The 24,193-nt window shown below is 38.9% G+C and overlaps 1 protein-coding gene across 1 annotated transcript in view; it reads left to right on the top strand.

Annotated features, from left to right (window-relative positions):
- Nup214 (nuclear pore complex protein Nup214) overlaps positions 1-24,193 on the top strand; it is a 96,585-nt gene that overhangs the window by 48,979 nt on the left and 23,413 nt on the right. The window contains exon 11 of the mRNA XM_067131969.1: positions 8,120-8,281. Within this exon, the coding sequence (XP_066988070.1) occupies positions 8,120-8,281 (162 nt within the window). The remainder of the gene's footprint in view (positions 1-8,119; positions 8,282-24,193) is intronic.

The following is a 24,193-nucleotide window of genomic DNA, read 5'->3' as shown; positions in this document are numbered from 1 at the left end:
CAGTTTTGAGTGTAGAGTAATTCAAAAGATTTTAGTAATGCTTTTGATTTAGTAAATGACAAGGTACGTATTTATAAGCTTCAGAATCTTGGAGTGGGTGGATATGTTTTAGGTTTACTTCAAGATTTCCTTATAGGTAGGCAGCAGCAAATTGATAGGATCTTCAGCAAACCAAGACCTATTGTGTTTGGAGTTCCACAGGATAGTGTTCTTGGTCTGCTGTTATTTTTAATGTTGGCCTGGAAAACAAGATTGTTCAGTATGCCCATGATGCAGCACATGTGGGTTTAGTAAAGTGAGAAATAAAACTTCCCTTAATGTCAGTTGTGACATAGAGTGGATTAGTAAATGGTGTAGTCAGTGGGGTATGGGGCTTAACTCCAGTAAAATGAAAACACTGTTGATTAGCAGATCTTGTACAGATTTTCCACCCATTCTCCCCTTCAAGTGGCTGGGACTCTGCTAAATGGGTCTGAAGCTTTAACTATTCTAGGTTTAACTTTTGACTCACACCTTACTTACAAGACACAACTAATGGAAGTGTCAGCAAATGCCGCACAAAAGTTAGGCATTGCATACTTAAGGCCTCATATATTTATAACAGTGATAAAATCAATACAACTTGTTTTTGGTCATTTGCCCTTCCTTTACTAGAATACTGTTCTCCAGTATGGATGTCTGCTTCTGCCAGAGATTCCTGTCCTTTTAGATAGAGTGGTTTGTGGTGGTAGGTTTATGTTTCCTAACATTAGCAGCTATGACTTGGACCAATGCGGATGGTCTCTTGTTTGTCAATTTTTCGTAAGATGTATTTTAACAGATCTTTCACATTCACAATTGATCCCTGATTCTCCTTTCCTGCTGAGAGCAACCGGATTTGTGAACAGCAGCACCAGTGCGCAGTAAATGTGCCTCAGTTCCAGAGGTCCTTTGTTCCTCACACTGCTGGACAAAGAAACATCTCCCTGAGGATGTTGTGCATTTGGAACTTCAAAAGTTTAAGCAAAGATGCAATGCAATTCTTTATGTATTTTAATAATTTACTTACAGTTTTGTCTATTTGTTTATTAATTTCTTAATTTATTTTTTCTTTTATAATTACTGATCTTTTTTTATGTATTTCATATTACCTTCTGTTACTTCTTTCATATGAACGCCACATTCATTGGAAGCTTGAATTTCAAGTCAATGGCCCCTGTGAGCTTGATCCATATGAATAGGGGTTCAGCCTCATAATAATAATAATAATAATACTGTAATAATAATTATACCCTGGTCTCCTCTGGAATATCCTCTGTGATGCTCTTGAGTGCTGAGTGGCCCAGTAAGAGGAACACTGATCTTGCTCCATTTTGGGACTGAGTTCCTGGAGTAGTCAGTCTAGTCACAACTCTTCTTACATGTCCACCTACAAGACCCCCAGGTATCATGGGAAAGAAGTGGTCCACCTTCATGACTGGCCCTTTGGATTCTTTGGATCTCTAGTTACAATCCAGGGTCTCTTTAGGATGGTTAATTTTCATACAATAACCTCAGCTGCCTGCTTGTGTTCATGCATTATCTGTACTTACTTATCGAGTGCCTGTGCATGTGCCCTGGGCAACACACCTTTGGGCACTGTGCTTGCCTAAGTGCATGCACTTCCTATGCCTGTATGTTGCAAGTACTTATGCAGTCTCCATGCACATGGCCTGCACTTGAGCATGCATTACTTGGGCTTGTATGCATCATGGGATCTGATACAGTGTATGTTCATGCTGGCTAGGTTGATCTCTGTATGTGTATACAGTCAACCCCCGGTATTTGTGGGGGATAGGGACCACAACTACCCTCGAATAGTTAAAATCTGTGAATACTTGACACCCCTCAAAAAACTCTTATAACTGTCTATTTTAATAGTTCCAACCCCAAAGACCCCGTCAAAAAATGGTTATAATTGCCTATTGCCTATTTTGATAGTTTAAACACCAAATGTACGTTAAACTATCACCTAGAACACTTAAATATCATTTCAATATCACTTTAATATCATTGCAGTGTCATTTCTGAGCGGCATAGCTGTAAGCGCTATAACTAGATGTACTATTAGGAGGGAGAAAACTGTTTCTTTTCCAAGGCTTACATAAGTCTCTCTCTCTCTCTTTCTTTTCCAAGGCTTACATAAGTGTCTCTCTCTCTCTCTCTCTCTCTCTCTCTCTCTCTCTCTCTCTCTCTCTCTCTCTCTCTCTGTCTCTCTGAGTTAAGAAATATTTAAATATGCATTGAAAAAAATACATTTTATTGATATTTTGCATAGTTGACATTAATATTAATATTTGATAATTGGTAAATAATTTTTTTTTTATGAAAAATGTATTTAGTCACGAAAATACAGTCGATCCCTGCCTATTCGCAGTTCAGGATTCACGGCTTCACCTATTCGTGTACTTTTCTATGGAACTTATCTCCAAATTATTCACAGAAAATTCAGTAATTCATGGATTTTTTGTCGAGCAGTATTCACTAATTACTGTATTTTCATGTTATTAACCCTTAAACGCATACTGGACGTATCATACGTCGACTAAAATTGTCTTTTGGGTGCCAAGTGGACGTACTGTACGTCGACTACAAAAAATTTCAACCTTCGGTCAACTTTGACTCGACCGAAATGGTCGAAAAACGCAATTGTAAGCTAAAACTCTTACATTCTAGTAATATTCAATCATGTACCTTCATTCCTTCATTTTGCAACAAATTGGAAGTTTCTAGCACAATATTTCGATTTATGGTGAATTTTTAAAAAAACTTTTTCTTACGCCCGCTGTAACTCAGCCGAAAAATTTCAGAAATTCTTTTCGTCATTTTGTCGTAATTTTTGCACTGTTCTATATTAGCCGTTACATAAAGTTTTATATATGAAAATGTGTGCAATTTCATGTACAATACAACAGAAAATAACTCATGGTTGTAGCTTTTATCAGTTTTGAAATATTTTCATATAAATCACGATAACTGCCAAAATTTCAACCTTCGGTCAACTTTGAGTCGACCGAAATGGTAAAAAAAATGCAATTGTAAGCTAAAACTCTTACATTCTAGTAATATTCAATCATTTACCTTCATTTTGCAACCAATTGGAAGTCTCTAGCACAATATTTTGATTTATGGTGAATTTTTGAAAAACTTTTTCTTACGTCCGCCAGAAATTCTTTCATCACGTTGTCGTAATGTTTGCACTGTTTTATATTAGTCGTTACATAAAGTTTTATATATGGAAATGTGCGCAATTTCATGTAGAATACAACAGAAAATAACTCATGGTTGTAGCTTTTATCAGTTTTGAAATATTTTCATATAAATCATGATAACTGCCAAAATTTCTAGCTTTGGTCAACTTTAACTCTACCAAAATGGTAAAAAAACGCAATTATAAGCTAAAACTCTTACATTCTAGTAATATTCAATCATGTTCCTTCATTTTGCAACAAACTGGAAGTCTCTAGCACAATATTTCGATTTATGGTGAATTTCTGAAAAAAAAAACTTTTTCCTTACGTCTGCGTGCGGTAACTCGGCCGAACATCTCGGAAATTCTTTAAGTCATGTCGTAATGTTTGCATCGTTTTACATTAGTCGTTACATAAACTTTTATATATGGAAATGTGTGCAATTTCATGTAGAATACAACAGAAGATAGCTCATGGTTGTTGCTTTTATCAGTTTTGAAATATTTTCACATAAATCACAATAACTGCCAAAATTTCAACCTTCGGTCAACTTTAACTCGACCGAAATGGTAAAAAAACGTAATTGTAAGCTAAAAACTCTCACATTCTAGTAATATTCAATCGTTTACCTTCATTTTGCAATAAATTGGAAGTCTCTAGCACAATATTTCGATTTATGGTGAATTTTTTTAAAAACATTTTCCTTACGCTGCGCTGGTAACTCGGCCGAACATCTTAGAAATTCTTTCGTCTCGTTGTCGTAATATTTGCACCGTTTTATATTAGTCATTACATAAAGTTTTATATATGAAAATGTGTGCAATTTCATGTACAATACAACAGAAAATAACTCATGGTTGTAGCTTTTATGTTTTGAAATATTTTCATATAAATCATGATAAATAGAAAAAATTCGACTTTCGGTCAACTTTAACTCGACCGAAATGGTCGAAAACTACAATTGTAAGCAAAAACACTTACAGTCTTGTAATATTCAATCAATTAGCTTCATTTTTCAACAAACGGGAAGTCTCTAGCACAATATTTCGATTTATGGTGAATTTTTGAAAAAAACATTTATTTACGTCCGCAGGTTACGAATTCATTCATCATTTTGTGATAATATTTTCTCTGTGTTGCTTTGATCGTTTTACAATTTGTTATATACCAAAACCATTGCAATTTAGTGTACAATACAACTAAAAAAAATTAACTCATTTGCTTTAACCGTTGTGCTTACAGCGCGATTTGTATACAATTATATGAGTTTTTTTTTTTCGCTGTCATATATTCCAATATTTATATATGATATTTTTTTTTCATTTCTGATGGTTGCATACTAAACTTCAGGCAGTGACAATGTGCTGTGATTTTTTTTAAAAAACTTTTTTTCCGCTTCGGCGCTAATTCACCGAACCCCGCCGGCATACGGGAGACGTTTTTGTAAATAGAGGCTCAGCGTTTAAGGGTTAATGTTATGCAAACAGCAAAATATAATTTTTTTTTTTAATGCATACTTAAATACAGGCAGTCCCCGGTTATTGGCGGGGGTTCCATTCCAATGGCGTGACAATAAGCGAAAATCGCCAATTTTCGGTTATCAGCAACTTTGTTAGGTACATGTATTTCTCAATTGAGAGAGAGAGAGAATTATGAAAGCCTTTGGAAAGAAACAGGTTTTTAAGCTTTGCACTGGTAACAAACTGGCTTTTTCTCCCCTCTCTACAAGAGAGCCCTCCTTACTGAAATGATATTAAAGTGATATTGAAATATTAAAATATTAAAGTGATATTGAAATAATAAAATATTACTGTAACGTATTTTAGGATGATAGTTTAAGGTATACATGTAAACTCTTGATATTTAACTAAGGCAACACCTACCTCTCTCTCTCTCTCTCTCTCTCTCTCTCTCTCTCTCTCTCTCTCTCTCTCTCTCTCTCTCTCTCTCTCATGGGAGTGTGTCTCTCTCTCTCTCTCTCTCTCTCTCTCTCTCTCTCTCTCTCTCTCTCTCTCTCTCTCTCTCTCTCTCTCTCTCTCTCTCTCCTTCAATGAAATATGAATTACTGTATCATTAAAAATATGAAACAACTCCAGGAAGTTCACAAAGCCATCACCGAATGAGTGAATGCATGCATATGTATGTGTTACAATTTTTTTATTGCCTTGATGTAGGCTCCATGACAATACACTATTGGCTGGAGGAGTTGGAAGTAGCCAATCACAGAGGTTGTGGCAAACCAGCCCTCCCTCTCCATGACTACATGCTATTGGCTGGGAGGATGGGAAATAGCCAATCACAAAGCTTGTAGTTCAGGTGCTTTGTGTATAGGATTCAGATGGGTGAGTTGTATTCTCTCTCTTCTCTCTCTCTCTCTCTCTCTCTCTCTCTCTCTCTCTCTCTCTCTCTCTGAGAGAGGGAGATTTTTTATGCGTATGTAACATGTATGTTTATTTGTTTTGTATAGTTTTATATGTAAATGTGACATTACTGTGTCATTCATTTTTCATATTTTCCTTTCTATGACTACAACTTTTTGCATTTCAATAACTAGGAAAATATGGTAAAATATAGTAAATTTGGTAAGATTTTAGCATAATTCTGTGGAAATCCCAGTCTTATTCTGGTAGATAAACAAGAGGGGACTGTAGATTATTTTGACATTGACATGAAGGGTATCTCTCTCTCTCTCTCTCTCTCTCTCTCTCTCTCTCTCTCTCTCTCTCTCTGTAGCTGTAAGTCATATATTTTCATCGGGTAATGTAAGATGACTTTGAAATATTAAAGTGTTTAAGGATGTTATTTAGGTATATTTGGTATTTAAAATAGGCAGTTACAAGCATTTTTAGAGGGGGTCTCTGGTGTTTGAGCTATTAAAATAAGCAGTTATCAGCTTTTTTTAGATGAGGATGTCAAGCATTCATGGATTTTTAGCTATTCGCCGTTGGTTGTGGTCCCTTTCCCCCTTTAATACCAGGGGTTGACTGTAACATGAAAATACAGGAATTAGTTAATATTGCTCTACGATAAAATCTGCGAACAGGCGAATTTTCCGCAAATAATTTGGAGATATGTTCCACAGAAAAATCTGCAAATCGGTGAAGCTGCGAATCCTGAACCAAGAATACTTGAGGTCAACTGTATGCGCTACCTGTGCTTTCATAAGATGTGTTTTTGCTACTGGGTACTGCACCATTGCGGAGTACTGGGTACTGCACCATTGCAGAGTACTGCGACTGGTTTTCCAGTTTAGCTACTGCTGTGTGAATTTAGGACTGCTTCTGGATAATGAGACTAATCCAGGGTGAGCTGGTGTGTCAGCTTCCTCTCTTCAGGATATGGTCTTTCTCAATATGCAGAGATCGTTTGGGATATACAGATATACCAAAGAATTACCATAATGGCTGTGCACTGGTCAGTTCTGATCAGCAGCCAGCAGTTAAGGTGGTAAGACATGATCATATGTAAGCTGCTGTATGTTCTTGTCTGTGGTTCCCACCAGCTTTGTTTTTTCTGCAGCGGTAGGACATGCAGACCTGTCTCTCCATGTGAGTGTGCTGGCTTGTCTCCTTCACAGTGGTGGTAGTAAAGAGGGCTACTGCCTATATACTCTTTGGTAACCTGTCTTAGGGATCATGTGGGGTTGTTGAGGTACAAATTTGGTAAAATGCTTTGGTGTGTAATGGGTAGTGGCACACAAAACACCTATGAAATACCCAGAAAGAATTGTTGTCATGCAAGGTCCCTACTGAGTGTGAGTGGAAGGGAGATATTGTGAGAGAATTATCCAATGGAAAATACCACTCATAAACTCTCAACCACAGTGGAAGTTCTTCACTGGCCAGAGAACAGGGCAGGAAAATGATCATTCCTTATACCAGCAGTTCTTTGTGGGGAATGGTAGTGGATGGGCAGTGATGGACATGATTGTTGGGCATTGCACATAGTTCCAAGATCGACGCGAGCAGCACCAGACACAAAGATATGCAGATATTAAAGTTACTTGTCTGTAGACAGTGCATCTATGAAAGTTCTAGACTACAATTCCCATGGTCTGAATATTTTTTTGAATGGATTTCTGTAAACACAAACACTCAGCAGAGAAGGCCTCCCTCTGGAATGAGATTGTTCATGCAAGTATGTCTGAAGATAAACATATCTGCTACCCATATGTTGGCAGCTGATCAGAAACTGATCAGTGCTCAGCAAGTAGGACGTTCTGTGATGGAACATCACAAGAATGCAATCTGTCACGAGAGCCGATGGTAAGTCATCAACTGTTTTCCATGGATTAAAAGGTAAGGGATCCCCATATCCCAACTGATCCATGCATATCCCTTTGCTAAGAAAAGATAAAAGTGTGTTTATTTTCCTAGCCCAGCAGAAACTGCAAAACTGAAAGAATTGAGAACAAAATATGGAAAGAAAAGAAAAGGAAAACAAAATGAAATTGAATAATTTCCATAGTAACCACCAATGGATGGCATTGTACCTTGTGTCTTGCTATGTAAAAAGAGAAAATTTATTGGGATGAAAAAGCAAAAACAAAGTCACCAAAACAGAAGAAATGAGTAAATGAATCAGAAAGAAAAAGGTACATCAAAAAATCAGTAAAAATGGTTATCCTGGGTAACCTTCAGCACAATGCAGTACAGTACTATTATCATTATGGAGGCACACACATAAGGAAGGTGAAGTCAGAACTTGTTGGATGTAGCATGTGTTGTGGACCTTTTAGTTTGGAAGTACAGTATACAGTTGGTGGGAAAGTTTGTTAAAGATTATAGTTCATTGAGTATGATGTAGATAATTTTTTAAGAAAAAAAACTTTGGGTCAGCTGTATTTGATGTAGGTTTGTTGACTCAGTGATGTAACTAAATTATTTAACACTAAAATTTGCTTTTTTCAGGCTTTTATCATCCCTGCAGGCAAGGCAGTTGGATCCACACAGCCAAAAAACTCTGGAAGCTATTCGATCTAAGTACCAGTACCTCCAGAGTCAATTAGAAGAGGTAAATACAAGGTTACATTTGGATTGGATTACTTACACCAATGCTATGAAGAATAAGAAGTGAGTATTGTATTGTATTTTGTTGAAATTATCCTACTTTCCATATCTATAAAGTAGATTTTGTTAAGAATGGAGACCTCCTGCATCCTGAAATGTTGAAAATTTTTATTACTTTTTCAACATAATAGGTACACGGTGCACTTGATGGTAGCAAAGCGTAATGTAAAATTAAATCTGGTAATTTTTCCCCATCTTCATGAGGAGAAGTTTATTATCTGTCCTAGTATTTATGGGTGATTGTCTAATGATGAAGTAAAATCTTGAATGGTAAGCACTTCACTTTTGTATTTTACATGAGATTGACATCTGACATGCAAAATTCCAGTGTTAAAAGTACTTTTCACAATTTGGGTACTCAACATGTACATCTCAGCTTAGGTCCCAGCCATATACACAACCAAAAAAAGTACTGTATCATTTAAATAACAAAAAGAGGATATATATTAGTTAGGGCTATTGTTGATATTTCATGTAGCTCTAGGCCATAATTATAGCCTAGCACAGTAGAGAGATAGAACCCTAAAAGGTTCCATCTAGCCAGAATTATTTTTGTAAAAAGAAATAAACAAACCTCTTTATAGAAATACAACAAACATCTCATTGGAGTACTGTACAATTTATTTCTATGTACATGTGTGTTGTGTTAAGCACATACAGCATCAGTCAATGCATTCTGTGGTTTCAAGTAAAATTGAGTACTGTAATAAGATAACAAGAAATGCTCTTTACGTAGGCTTACAGTAGAATGTCTGTAATCATAAATAAGGTTTGTAGTACAGTATACAGCTTGTAAATACAAAAAAGTAATTTTTTAGTTGAAACTTACCCTCTATCATTAGCTTTATCTGCAGCTACTTGGCGCAGGTTCAGCAAGTGTTAAAACTGAAAGAATTATTAACAAACACTCCCAATAGTTACCCCCAACCCTTTGGAGGATGGGGGTAAGACGGCGAACGTTTCGGTTGTCATTCTCCTCTAGTCGGCGAATGCGGCCAGCTGTTTAGACAAGTGCTCTAAAATTTGGGTTTGTTTTCTTGGTTAACAAATGGTTTGTCTGGTTTTGGTCTGTATTTGGCAACATGGATTCTTCTTTTCAATCTTCCTTATCGAAATCTGTTAGATTTTGTAAAGTAAGTGTTGCTAAACCAGATTGGGTTAATTGACATACGTATGCACGAACTATGCATGGATCATTGAGAGGTGAATAGCGATTCAGAGAACCTCTGTGATCACTGCAAGGGTTGGTCTATGGTAGAGATAGAGATGATGATTAATTGCCGAATTAGAAGGGAAGGCTAGACTTAGGAGAGAGTAAACAGAACAGTCTTGAATCTAGGCTTTCTTTAGAATTAACACCTAGTCAAGAAGACAGAGATAAGTTTATAGATTCTTCTCTATTGAATATAGATCCCTCTACACCCAAATGTCAGCTCAGGGTAGTAGGCTAGATTTAATGCAATTAGATATTTACCCAGTAAAATGTAGAATTGAATTTTGTGTAACAGTGTGAGTCATTTGCATCAAATGTATCCAGTGCATTGGCAGGGACAGTGTCCCCTCATTCCTTTGGCCACTCCACGGATGCAGCCTTGCTTGTCACCTCAGCACCCCTGCCAATAGGCCTGGTAGTCCCGGCGACTGTTCAAGGATTGTGCCCTCTGTCTCCTGCCTTTGCATTCAGTCCTCCGTGGACTGAGTTAGATCGCAGTCACATTAGGATAGTTATGGTAAGTCTGTATCTTCTTGTCCCATGGTTATTGTAGCGATTCATCCAAGCCAGATAACTGATTGCAATTGGTAGTGAGTGTGCTGTTGCTAGCAGCCCTGAGTCTTTAGTTAGGCTATCAGGAGGTGTAACTCTGTGTTCACTCCTAACTACATGAGGGCCGTCTATATCCAGTAGGAATACTGCTGTGCATTAGCACCTATAGTTGTGGCAGGGGAGATTTCTCCTAGTCTTCCCCTTATGTGTTATGAACAGGTATAGGTTTTCACCATCAACCCCATCCTGGGTAAGTGAGGAACCTTATGTATTAGAGTTCATACATGATAATATCATGCTCTACTTTTGTTTTGATTGTGGTATTATGCTTAGTTTTATTTGCTTTGTTTCTCTTAGGTAGGTACAAACAAAGTTCATTAGAGTAAATAATGTTGGACTTGAGTTGCAGAGCCATTGCTCCTTCTTGGAGAAAGCTACCCTGAGCTGACCAAGAGCCACCTTTTTTCAAGCAAAATGGTTGTGTTCTTTTGGGTAGGAATCATGTTTAGTTGTAGTTTTAGCTCCCATCAGCTCTGCAGGCTTGAGGCACAGAGGCCAAACTTGCCATTCTGTGTTGCCGAGGCTAAGTACAATTTCCCCTCTCGCGACGGGTAAAATAAGTACAGAAAACCCGGGATTAACTTATACCTCTCTTGATAGTTCAGTGGTAACGTTGACTGGGGTTGCTGGGTCTGTGCTGTGTCGTGGGTTCGCGACCCGACAGTACAATCCATTTATCACTTATAAATTCCCCTTCGGTGATAATTCTCCATCGGAGATATTCCCGAGGTAGCGTGAATTTGATACTAAGCGACATTTGTAGCTTCATGATTGTATATAAATCACGGTGTGATAAAAAAATTTATAATAAGAGCTGCGTGTCCCAAACGTACCAATGAACTACCATGGCGGAGGTGGGTTAATGCCGAGGCTAAGTACAATTTCCCCTCTCGCGACGGGTAAAATAAGTACAGAAAACCCGGGATTAACCTATACCTCTCTTGATAGCTCAGTGGTAACGTCGACTGGGGTTGCTGGGTCTGTGCTGTGTCGTGGGTTCGCGACCCGACAGTACCAATCCATTTATCACTTATAAATTCCCCTTCGGTGATAATTCTCCATCGGAGATATTCCCGAGGTAGCGTGAATTTGATATTGAGCGACATTTATAGCTTCATGATTGTATATAAATCACGGTGTGATAAAAAAATTCATATATATATATATATATATAATATATATATGTGTGTGTGTGTGTATGTACAGTAATACCCCGAACTTGCGCGATTCAAGTTGCGTGAATTCATAGATGCAAACTTTTCATTGGAACCTGTACATGCAACTTACCCGTCAGATATATACTTAGCTATAGTCTCCGACGTTCCCGACAGAAATTCAAATCTCGCGGCACACGCGCAGGTAGGTCAGGTGATCTACCATACCCGCTGCTGGGTGGCGGAATAGGAACCATTCCCGTTTTCTAATCAGATTTTCTCTGTCGCTGGTTCCGCAACATCTGTTGTTGGTTCCTCCTGCTTTGATTTTTTTTTCTCGCTTGCTGAGGATCTTTTGGACGGATTTTGGTGACGTATTGGATCTTTGGCTTGGCATACGCTTATTGTGGACTGGTTTTTGATTTGCTTTTGGATTTTTCTATCAAGATGTCTGATATTAATGTTGCACCTGTGTTTCGTGTGTGTGTTAGGCAAGAGTGTAAGGTGAGGTTGCCGAAAGCTTGGCAGACCCTCACACTGTTTGCATGAGGTGTAGGGGAATGATTGCTCTTTTGACAATAGGTGTAAGGAATGAGAAATCTGTCTGAGAAGGAATGGAAGGTTTTGACTTCCTATGTAAAGAAACTGAGAAGGATAGAGTTAGGAAGGCTTCCTCTAGAAGCTCTAGTAGGTCTCTTTCTAATGAGCTTGAAGTAGTAAACCTAACACTGTAGACTCTCCTAATACTCCTGGTTTCAGCCCCTTCTCCCTTCATCGAACCTGTGGATTCGTCTTCTGAAATGGCTGCTATGAAGGCGGAGATCCTTAGGATGAAATCGCAGACTGCGCTATGGATGAAAGAAGGTAAGAGTGACAGTGATGTGTGCAGTGTCCCCAGTGCAGTGGAGGGGGCGTCTGATCGGCTCCGCATTGCTCCTAGGCCTAGACCTCTTCCAAACTCCCAGGACCAGTGGAGGAGGAATGTCGAAAGCCGCAAGGAGGATGTAGAGCATCCCCAACGGTCAGGCGTCCCTTCGGCAGACCCTGTTGTTGCGTCCCAGGCTGCCTTGGATCGCCATAGGAAAGGCATCCTGAGGAAGTGTTTTTCGCCGCCTGACTTCTTCTTCTCCAAGGCGTGGTTGGAGTTCAGCTGAGGAGTCGCGCCCTCTGAAGAGGTCCTGGAAGGCTCCCAGAGGGGAGCTTGGACTCGAGCCCTGAGCGCTTCCCAGAGGATTCTCCTATTGTCAAGAAGAGAGCCCAAGATCCCCTCCTCTTCTCCAGTAGGAGTTCAAGGAGTCGACCAAGCAGATTTTGGTCGGCCTCCAGGCTCAAGCTCGCAGCATCTTGCTGGCTCTGTTGGGTTCTCTTGCCAAGGATTCTCTCTCGTAAGGAAGGATGATTTTCTTCCTATCAAGAGTTCCAGTAAGCGCCCCTTCTTCAAGCCGACGCTTTTCTCCCCAAGCGCTCCTTCCAGCAGCAAACTTTTTCTTCAAGGAGGCGCTCTTCTCCAAGCAGGCGCTCTCCTTCTCCCAGCAGGCGCTTCTCTTCCAGGCGCGTCATCGGAGAGGGGAAGCGCGCTCCTTCCAGGCGCTCTCTCGGCGCTCTTCTTCTCGAATAGCGCCTCACAGACTTCTCCTTTTGACAGGCGCTCTTCTCTGCCAAGCCTCTCCGTGATAAGCTCCCCCTTCCAGCAAGCACCATTCTCCTGCCAGGCGTTATTCTGCTTTAGGCGCCTCTCCCTGGAAGGGCTCTTCAGTGGACAAGAGCCCTCTCCTGTCAGGCGCCAGTCTGGCAGCAGGCGCATTCTCCTGGGCAGTTCTCCAGTGGACAGGAGTGCTTCTCCATCCAGGCTTCTTCTCCTGATAGGCGCCCTCTTCCTTCAAGCCTTCCTTCTCCGGCTGGCCTTTGGAGGAAGTTTCAGAGGATGATTCTCCTAAAGACGCTGGATATCAGATTACAAAGGTTGGCTGCTTTACTGGTTCAGGAGTTTGGAGATTCTCTTTGTCATGCTGCCCTCCTTCTCCGGGATCTTTATGGGACAGCACCAAGTCATCAAACCCTCCTCTTTGTCAAGATGCGCCCTACGATTTCCATGAAGAAGGCTTTTAAAGGGCTTTGGGGAGTGGATGCAGTCTAAGAAGGATGCAGGCAAGACTGTTTTCTTTTCCTCCTTCTTGAAACTTTTGGGAAAGTCAGGAATGTGGTATGAGACCAAGGAACTGATGGGGTTGGGTCTCCCCTCATCTGCTGGATCAGATTTTTCTAATCTGGTGGACTCCTCCAGAAGACTCTCTCCTTCTTCAGCGAAGGCAACTTGGGGAATGTGTGAGCTGGACCATCTCCTCAAGGGCCTTTTTAGAGTTGTGGAGGTTTTCAACTTTATGGATTGGTCTCTTGGGGCTTTGGCCAGGAGGACTCGGGACCCCGAATTCCTCAGCATGGATGACTTTGCAGTGTTTTGTCTTGTTTGGACAAAGCAGTGAGGGACGGATCTTCTGAAGTCGCTGCCTTTGTTTGGAGCTGGAATTCTCAAGAAAAGATCAGTATTCAGCTCTTTCCTCACTAAATCTGTCTCTCCTCTCCAGAGATCCTCTTCTGTTTTTGCTCCTCTTCTCCCATCTTTTCCTCAAGAAACTGTGAAGGAGATTTCTCGTTCCTTATCGGAGAAGGCGACACAGGATCTTCTGGGCTCAGTCTTCCAAGAGGATGAGACCTGCTGTTCCTTTCGCCAAGAAGGAGAAGGCCCCTTTCAGGAGCCCTTTCGAGGTGGTCCTTCGTCAAGAGCCTCCTTCAGGAGCAAAAGACCAGAGAGAAGAGGAAGGTCTTCCTCACGTCCTATCAAAAAGACCAAATGAGATCAAGTACTCCAGACAACAGTGGGTGCCAGACTGCTGAGATTTGCCGAGGTCTGGGCACAGAGAGGGGCGGACGACTGGTCCCTCTCCATTCTAAGAAGAGGTTACCTCATCCCCTTCAGGAAAGTCCTCCTTAACAATCAACTCCCAGGAGTTATCAGCCAGATACAAGGATCCCATCAAGAACCAGGCTCTTCTTCTAGCAGTGGAACAAATGCTAGAAAAGGAAGCAATAGAACCAGTTCAAGACCTCCATTCCCCGGGTTTTACAACGTCTTTTTCTGGTTCCGAAATCCTCGGGGGGGTTGGAGACCGGTTCTGGATGTAAGCGCCCTGAATTTCTTTCGTTATCAAGACGAAGTTCAAAATGGAGACTACCTCTTCGGTTCTTTCAGCTCTTCGTCCAGGGGATTGGATGGTCTCCCTGGACCTTCAGGACGCTTATTTCCACATACCCATTCATCCCTCTTCAAGAAAAGTTCCTGAGGTTCGTGATTCAGGAAAAGTTTTTCAGTTCAGGTCCCTGTGCTTTGGACTTTCGACGGCCCCCAAGTGTTCACGGGCATTTTAAGGAATGTGGCACGCTGGCTTCATCTAGAGGGAGTGAGGATATCAATGTATCTCGACGATTGGCTGATTCGAGCTCAATCAAAGGACAGTTGTCTGGAGTACTTGTCGATCACCCTAAACCTGACCCAGTCCTAGGACTATTAGTAAACCTACAGAAGTCCCAGGTTGTTCCTCAGCAGAGCATTGTTTACCTGGGGATTCTGATGGATTCTCGGGATTTTCTAGCCTTTCCATCCCGGGAAAGAATAGATCGCTGCATAGAAAAGGTGACAGTCTTTCTAGAGAAAGAACATTGTTCGGCGAGGGAATGGATGAGTCTGCTGGGGACCATTTCCTCGCTGGAACAGTTCGTTTCTTTGGGAAAACTTCATCTGAGACCCCTTCAGTTCTACCTAAAGGAGAGATGGACCAGAAGTCTCAGGACTTAGCAACTTTGTTCCAAATATCGGACAAGATAAAAGAGGATCTCAACTGGTGGTTAGACCCCTCAGAAAATTAAACAAAGGATTGTCTCTTCAACCGAGCCCTACACCTAGTGTTGTTCTCAGACGCCTCAGAGTCGGGATGGGGGCAACACTAGGGTCGAGAGAAGTGTCAGGCACCTGGGAAGGGGGACCAGGTGAACTGGCACATCAACAAGAAAGAGCTGTCAGCAGTTCATTTGGCTCTCATCCAGTTCGAGTTCCTAGTCTCAGGACAAGTAGTCCAAGTGAACTCAGACAACACTACAGCCCTGGCTTATATCAGGAAACAGGGAGGAACACATTCCTTCTCCCTTTACGAAACAGCAAAAACGTTGCTGTTGTGGGCTCAGGAGAGAAAGATCAGACTCCTCACCAGATTTGTACAGGGGGAAAGGAATGTGAGGGCCGACCTTCTCAGCAGGAAGGATCAAGGTCCTTCCCACAGAGTGGACTCTCCATTCAGAAGTTTGCAAAAGCTGTGGAACCTGTGGGGAAGGCCGAATATCGACCTCTTTGCAACCCACTGGAATGCAAGATTGAAACTACTGCTCTCCGATCTCGGACCCGAGAGCAGTTGCAATAGACAGTCTTCTCCTAGATTGGACAGGATTAGACGGATATGCTTTTCCCCATTCAAGATCCTGGGAGAAGTGAAGAAAGTTTGCATCATCGGAAGGCACGAGACTGACCCTGGTAGCTCCGTTTTGGCCAGCTCAAGATTGGTTCACAGAGGTACTGGAATGGATGTAGATTTTCCCAGATCGCTTCCACACAGGAACGATCTTCTCAAACAGCCCCACTTCAACAGATTCCACAAGAATCTCCCCGCTCTCAGTCTAACTGCCTTCAGACTATCGAAGGTCTGGTCAGAGCGAAGGGTTTTTCGCACAAAGCTGCAAAGGCTATTGCAAGAGCCAGGAGATCCTCAACCCTTCGCGCTCTACCAGTCGAAGTGGGAGGTCTTTAGAAGATGGTGCAGGACCAAGAAGATATCCTCTTCCAGTACCTCTGTGACAAACATTGCTGATTTCCTTATCTTTTGAGGGAACATTGCAACCTCGCTGTATCCACAACCAAAGGATACAGGAGTATGTTATCTTCAGTTTTCAGACACAGAGATCTGAATATCTCTGAAAACAAAGACCTTCATGACCTTATAAGGTCTTTTGAAACGTCAAAATTCAAGACCTCGAAACCTCCCAGTTGGAATTTAGACATGGTTTTAAAATTTTAATGTCTAAAAATTTGAACCTCCTCAAAAGCTTCCTTCAGGGATCTCACCAGGAAGTCACTTTTCTCTTTGCTCTTGCTTCAGCTAAGAGAATAAGTGAAATACAAGCTTTAGAAGGTAGGGTTGGTTTTAAGAAAGACTCAGCTATTTGCTCCTTTAAACCATTCTTCTTAGCGAAGAATGAAAACCCTTCTAAACCATGGCCAAGAACTTTTGAATGACAGGGCAAGAAAGGTCTGTGTCCGGTTTCAAATTCTACCTTGATAAGAAGACATGAGTCTCTGGTGAGAGGACTCTATGCCCTGTCAGAAGCCTTAAATTTTTCATTAGAAAAGAAGAAATCTGTCTGGGAGGATGAGCACCAAGTCTTTGGTGCTCTGTCAGGAATCCTTCACAAGACGATCTCAAAGAATGCGCTTTTGCATCTCATTTTTTATTAAGGATACGTGCTTCATCTAGGAGCGCATATCTCGGATTCGGTGTGAGGATGAGCATTTTTAAGCTTATTAGAGTTAAAGCACACTCAGTGAGAGAGCCATTGCTACATCCTTGGCTTTTCACAAGACGTTGTCTCTCCAGTCTATTATAGAGGCAACCTATTGGAGGTGTGTAATTCAACGTTCGCATCTCATTACATTACGAGATATTAGAGCTTCTATATTCTCGCTGCTGGGAAGATAAGTGCTTCTCTCTAGGAGCATAATACACGTACAGGATTCGGTGCTGGGACAGGAAGGAGCTGAAGCTCCAATCCTATTTAGTTTAGTTAATTTAGTTGTTTTTAAGGCTTGGTTATTGTGTGTTTTTATGGTTGGTTGAAGAGGGTGATGGAATTATGCTTCTATATTTTTCAATTCTTATCACTAACAAGGTTAGGATTGGTCAGGTGGTCGGGATTGGTTGTCATGTTCCTTGTATTTTTGTATGGACACCTAGCTCTGTCATGTAAGAGGGATAGCCCCCATTGATATGATTCAGGTGTAGGCTCGGTCATGTAAGTGATTGGGTGGGTCAGCCCCCTTTGACACGATCCATAATATAGGCTCTGCCATGTTAGTGGGTCATCCCCATTGGCACGATCCAGAAGGGCTGTCAGTCACAGGTCACATCCTCGCTGAAGCTCTTGAGGCAAGCAGACTCATAGACAGTATCCATGAAGTCTTCTGCCCAATCAGGTAAGAACCATGGTTTTTTGTTTATCCTACAACATATGTTGTTTCCTGTTTTTAGTTATTAGCTGTCTCTTGCCCTCCTCCAAGGGTGCCATTCAGCTAAGTATATATCTGACGGGTAAGTTGCATGTACAAAAATGATTTTTATGATAAAATAAAGTTTTGTACATACTTTACCGGCAGATATATACGATTAATGGCCCGCCCAGCCTCCCCTCAGGAGACAGGTGGAAGAGAAAATCTGATTAGAAAACAGGGAATGGTTCCTATTCCCGCCACCCAGCGGCGGGTAAGGTAGATCACCTGACCTACCTGGCAGAGTGTCCCGCGAGATTTGAAATTCTGTCGGGAACGCCGGAGACTATAGCTAAGTATATATCTGCCGGGTAAGTATGTACACATTCACAAGCTCTTGATAGCAGATTAAATAATAATAATCTGCCCAATCAGGTAAGAATAATGGTTTTTATATCCTACAACATATACAAAATTTAGATATTATGTGACCCTCCTGGTGCCAATCATATTTTAAATATGTATTCCAAAAATTTTTTATGATAAAACATCTTTTGTACATAAGCAGAAGTCATGAATGGTCGATTTAGCCTCCCCTCAAGACAGGTGGAAGAGAAAATCTGATTAGAAAACGGAATGGTTTCCTATTCCCGCCAGTCAAAGAAGGGGGAGGTTGATCACCTGAGTTGGTCAAAGATTTTCCACATAATTTTTTCTGTCGGGAACGCCGGAGACTATAGCTAATAAAAATTTCTGCCGGGTAAGTATGTACAAGAATTTTATCATAAAAATATCATTTTTCAAGCTGTAAGGTAAATAATAAAAGTAATAATTTCTCTCTCTCTCTCTCTCTCTCTCTCTCTCTCTCTACTGAGATGAGAGAATCTCTATCTACATGTACATGTTTATTTGTTTCATTGATAGTTTTTTACCTAATAATGTATTACTGTTTCAAACATTAATAAATTAAATAATAATAATAATTTTAAATTAATACAAAATTTTATGTGATACTGTCTACAAATTTTAAAAAACAAATTTCTTTTCTAAAACTTTTGTAAGACTTAATGCATTTAACATAACAACAAAGAGTTGAGATAGAATTAGTTGGTCAAAGATTTTTTAAAAACAAAGTTGAAAAAATTTCAAAATAGAACACCAGTGGAATTAAGTAAGAACAACTGTTATATAGATATCTCACACTCTCTCTCTCTCTATTCTACATCAACCATTTTATTAGCAACCTATGTATTACTGTTTCTCTGTAAATGTGCAGTAGATAATTTTAAATTGATCTAATTTAAAAGTTACTACAAACAGTAAATGCACTGTTCTAAAACATAGAGACTTAAAGCATTTCAGAACAAAGAGAGAGATAGAATAAAAAAGTTTTTAAAAACAAAGTTGAGAAGACTTCTAAAAATAGACCAGTGGAATTGGGGGGCCAGAAATAGTATACTACACACACTCCTATATTCTTACATCAACCATTTATTTCTTTTTTTAAGCTAACTTTTAAATGAAATTACAGTAACTTTCATTTTCATTTAAAAGTTACTTTAATACTGAATTTCCATCTTTCGATATCTGTAAGAATAACTCTCTCTCTCTCTCTCTCTCTCTCTTTCTCTCTCTCTTCTCTCTCTCTTCTGCTAATAATTTAAATAATTTAAATGATATTTCAAGTAAGATCTCTAAATAATTTAACATGATATCTCTGTAAGAATCTCTCTCTCTCATCTCTCTCTCTCTCTCTCTCTCTCTCTCTCTGTAATAATTGATAAATAATTTCACTCTCTTAAGTAAGGATAACCCTAATCTCTCTCTCTCTCTAGTTCATAGTTAGCGCTTACACATTTTTAAAACTTATTATTTCTCTGTACGTCTTTACTTGTACAGTAGATAGTTTAAATTGATCTAATTTTACCTGTACCGTCTACGAAGTGTAAATGCGCTAGTGTGGCAAATATTTTCTAAAACATAGACATAATAACTAAGATTTGTATTGGTCCAAATACAAAACACTGTTTGTTCATGAAAAAACATTTCAAAACAAAGGGAAAGAGACGTAGAATAAAGAAGTTATTAAAAAGAGGTTGAGAAGACTTCTAAAAATAGATTAGTCGGAAGGGGAGAGAGACAGAAGTTCTCCTCCAACTCTATTTTTATATCAATCATTTATTTGTTTTTTGTAAGGGTAATGTATTAAGCTAATTTTTACATGAAATTACAGTAACTTTAATTTCATTTAAAAGTCAGTTTGATAATTTGGGAGCATGATTAGGGTCATATTTAGTGTTTAAGCTTTAGAAATAAGCATTTATTAGCATTTTTAGAGACTGTGCCAAACTCCCGCAAAAAAATTTGCCTTGCGCGAAGGGTTCTGGAACCTAAACTCGTGTAATTTCAGGGTATGACTATATATATACAGGCAGTCCTTGTTTATCGGCAATCCGGTTTTTCGGCGCTTGTCTAGCAACGAAAATCAGCGATTGTCAGCACCAATATGCACTGATTTCCGCTTGTCAGCAAGTATTGGCGCTGATAGCAAAAAATCGGCGGTTTTCATTTATTGTCACGCCGTTGGAACAGAACCCCCACCAGTAAGTAACCAGGGACTGCCTGTGTATATGCACATACAGTCGACTCTCGTTAAGCCAGACCTCATTAATCTGGATATCGGATAAGACGGACACCGAAGAGGGTTAGTCGATTTAAAATACATAACGTTCGACCACAATATAAGATAGTCACTGTTCTTCCACTCGTCACGTACCATTTTCCTTTTTATTTACCAAAGGTAAATAAAAAACTTGTCATTTATATTTTCATTTTATATAATGTTCTGTATTTATACTATACTGAACTGAAATGCTTTTAACTTGCGCACAGTACATACTGTCATTAAGAAACGCTATTGTCTGGAACAGTAGGAAGTATCGTAGCCAATCATTGATCATTAACAGTTTTACTTATCTGCTGCCTGACTGGTAGCTACAGTACGATGCTTTGTATGTTTTTTTAGTGAAGAAAAGACATGACAAAGGTAAACTTTATGAAGACAAAAGCTGAGTTACTGAGCAATTCTTGTGTTTACGTGGCAAATGACATGAGAGAGAGAGAGAGAGAATTACCAGTTCCCTCTATGCAGCATAATTCTATCTGTGTTTACGTAGCAAATGACACAGAGAGAGAAAATTGCCAGTTTCCTCTATGCAGCGTAATTCTATCCCCGAGAGATTAAAGAGAGAGTAATTTTGTTTTAAAGGTATTTCAAACGTAGCCTTAGTAAATATCTTCTGAAGCAAAAAAAATATATGCATTTTGTTGCTGAAGAATCTCTGAAACAAAAATTTTGCAAACAACAATTTTGCACTCAAAGTAATAAGAAGGAATTCATTCTATTCTTCGTGCAACCAGTAAAATACATACACTATTAAAAACTATGTTTTGTATTCAAAACACATGCACCTATGTCATCGTCAGCTTCTCTGAGCAAAAGTTCTTTCTCAGACAGAACACAGCTAAAAGCTGATTGGCTGGCTGGTTACCATGGAGATTTGCTAGCCAATGACAGCCCACAACAGTCTGTTGTGGTGGTATGTCATCACTTGCAAATCATATTCCCAAACCGTCCTCAGATTTACGACTGCAAACTGATGATGATGTTAATAACAATAAAGGACAGCCCTCTCCAAGATCGATATGATGAATTTATTTTATAGTTTTTCTTATCGTTAAAATTCACAAGTTGAATTACAATAATTTTGATCATGTATATTGTTGTGTTTTACGGAACATTTTTGTTGAAAACAAAATGTGTTAGTGAACTTATGGTCTTAATTGTCCCACTATTTTATTACTAATGATCTTAATCATCTCACATTTATTTAAAAGTATATTAATATAGATATAATAAACTATAATGAATAAATAACTAAAATGAAAAAAACATGAAAAAGAAAAAAAATCTTACTCTTCATTTTGAAGACTCCACTTCATTTTACTTAACAATTGTGCGTTTATGTCTTGGCCTAGGCATCTATAAATGCTGCTGAATTCTATCATTTTTATCATGTTTTATTCTTCATTTTTCATCTTTTACCATGAGCTTGTAATTCAAACATTTCTGCATTGGTTTATTATCCATACTCTTTATGAAAATAATGAAATAAAGTATATTTATAGGTATATATAGATATCGCTGGTTAAACCGGGCTGTCAGCTAAGACAGACACCCTGGCCCCCCTATTAGTCTGTCTTAATGAGGGTCGACTGTACAGTATATATACATATATATGTATATATACACAGCCAGTCCCCGGTTAACATATATATATGCATTTTCGGTTATCAGTGCCTCTGTTAGGTATTTATCGGTGCCGATAAGCGGAAATCGGGCACATATATCTCTATGGAACATATATATACACATTATTCGCTGAAAATTCACCCACTCACGGTGTTTTTCACTGAGAAATATCCACTGATTACTGTATTTTCATCTCATTTACATGATTAAATGCACTTTTTGTTATAAAATTACTAAAATACTCGGGTAGTGCTCGAGTTACGATAATTCGCCTTACAATAATTCGATTTTGCAACAGGGTAAGTAGTTAACACCGATACGACAATATTTATAAAATATTTTTAAATTTTGCCCAGGCGCAGGCGGCAGCATACAATCAGGCAGCGAGAGAGACCAAATTACAATAGACCAACTTCTTTTCTCCGTCTCTTTATCCCATCTCCTAGTTAAAAAAAGTAAAAGAGAATGATAAAAATATTGTTAGTAACATTATACTCTTGTGTAAATGCATACAGCTATGAACAACCGACTGAGAAACTGTTGTTTTGCTTATCACCGAATTGGATAACAACAGCCGTTTTGCTTGTATTTCAACCATCGTAGGGTAACACAATTACTGTAGTTATAGTACAAATGAAGTTAAGTAGAATAGGACTGATATATTTTTACATTATACCCTTATTCGGTATGGATAAAAGATTGGCAAGGAAATACACTGCTAGATTTAAGCTGCAAGTTGTAGCTGAAGCTGAGAAAACAATGTTCAAGCCGCTAAAGACTATAAATTATCATGCACTGGCAACATGGATAAAACTCACTCATAATTAGAAATGGAGAGAAAGTATTTTAATGAAAACTGCTGGGCATGAAAGGACACATTACTGCTAAACGATAAATATGTAAAGCTCATATTATGATGAAATCAAGTGAAAATAGCGAACAGAATATTGATTTTTTTATGCAGAACAAATGCCCCCAAACAGCCAACGTCATCTGTTAACGAAAAAAATAGCTAAGTTAATTTCACTATGAGACGTACTTAAGTTATATTTCAACTTAAAAACACTTCGTATAACGAAAAATAACCTTGCCCCATATAAATAAAGGATCTAGAGATTCATTTATGCTAACTAGAAGCAAGAAAAGTGCTCTGAACTGAGTTAAATAAAGCGAAATAAACTTACCACATAATCGATTTCCAAACCAAAACATAGATTGCTGTGATCACGATTTATAATACAAAAACAATATAAGAATATATACAATATTATTGGGTACAGTGAATTAAGGCATAACATTCTAAAAGATCCATGGAAAAGATATATATTTATGTTGTTTGTATAATACGATATGTGAATACAGAGTACAGTATAATGTAGGCTAGTCTACCGTATATGTATACGATATACCATAGTGTAGACTAAGCTAATTCTTATTTGTTATTCAATTTTTCTTTGTATTGAATTATCATAAGTCACTCTGCATGAGCCTCCAGAATTAGCTGATATTAACCTTCTCGCACTTACAGGGGTTCCTATAGCGCTATTTGGTACGCGACTTATGCCGTGGAGGGAAAAGTGGGTCTCGCGCAGAATAGTTTCTTTGGAAAAATCGATACGTCCAAACTATAACTGATATATGCATCTGGTGTGTTTTATGATGTCGGCAAATGATTCAATTTTTTCCCAAAGCAATAAAAAATCTTTGCTAGGCTTAGAAATAATTAAAAAGACGTGATGAATGTGAAATTTTTAACCCTTAAACGCTGAGCCTCTTATTTACAAAAGTGTCTGCCGTATGCCGGCGGGGTTTGGGAGTTAGCGCCGAAGCGGAAAGTAAGTTTTTTTCAAAAAATCACAGCACGCTTAGTTTTTAAGATTAAGAGTTCATTTTTGGCTCCTTTTTTTCTCATTGCCTGAAGTTTAGTATGCAACCATCAGAAATGAAAAAAATATCATTATCATATATAAATATTGGAATATATGACCACAAAAAAAAAATTTCGTCTATAATTGTATACAAATCGCACTGTGAGCAAAACTGTTAAAGCTAATGAGCTATTTTTTTTTTTGTTGTATTGTACACTAAATGGCAATGATTTTGGTATATAACAAATTGTAAAACGATCAAAGGAACACAGAGAAAATTTTATCACAAAATGATGCATGAATTAAACGCTCGGACACTAAAAAAGTTTTTTCAAAACTCACCATAAATCGAAATTTTTTAGAGACTTCCCGTTTTTTGTTGCAAAATGAAGGTAAATGATTGAATATTACTTGAATGTAAGAGTTTTAGCTTACAATTGCATTTTTTA

The sequence above is a fragment of the Macrobrachium rosenbergii genome, chromosome 30 (assembly GCF_040412425.1).
Source record: "Macrobrachium rosenbergii isolate ZJJX-2024 chromosome 30, ASM4041242v1, whole genome shotgun sequence".
Lineage (NCBI taxonomy): Eukaryota > Metazoa > Arthropoda > Malacostraca > Decapoda > Palaemonidae > Macrobrachium > Macrobrachium rosenbergii.
The sequence above is the reverse complement of the archived record's forward strand: the minus strand, read 5'-3'. Positions and strand labels throughout refer to the sequence as shown.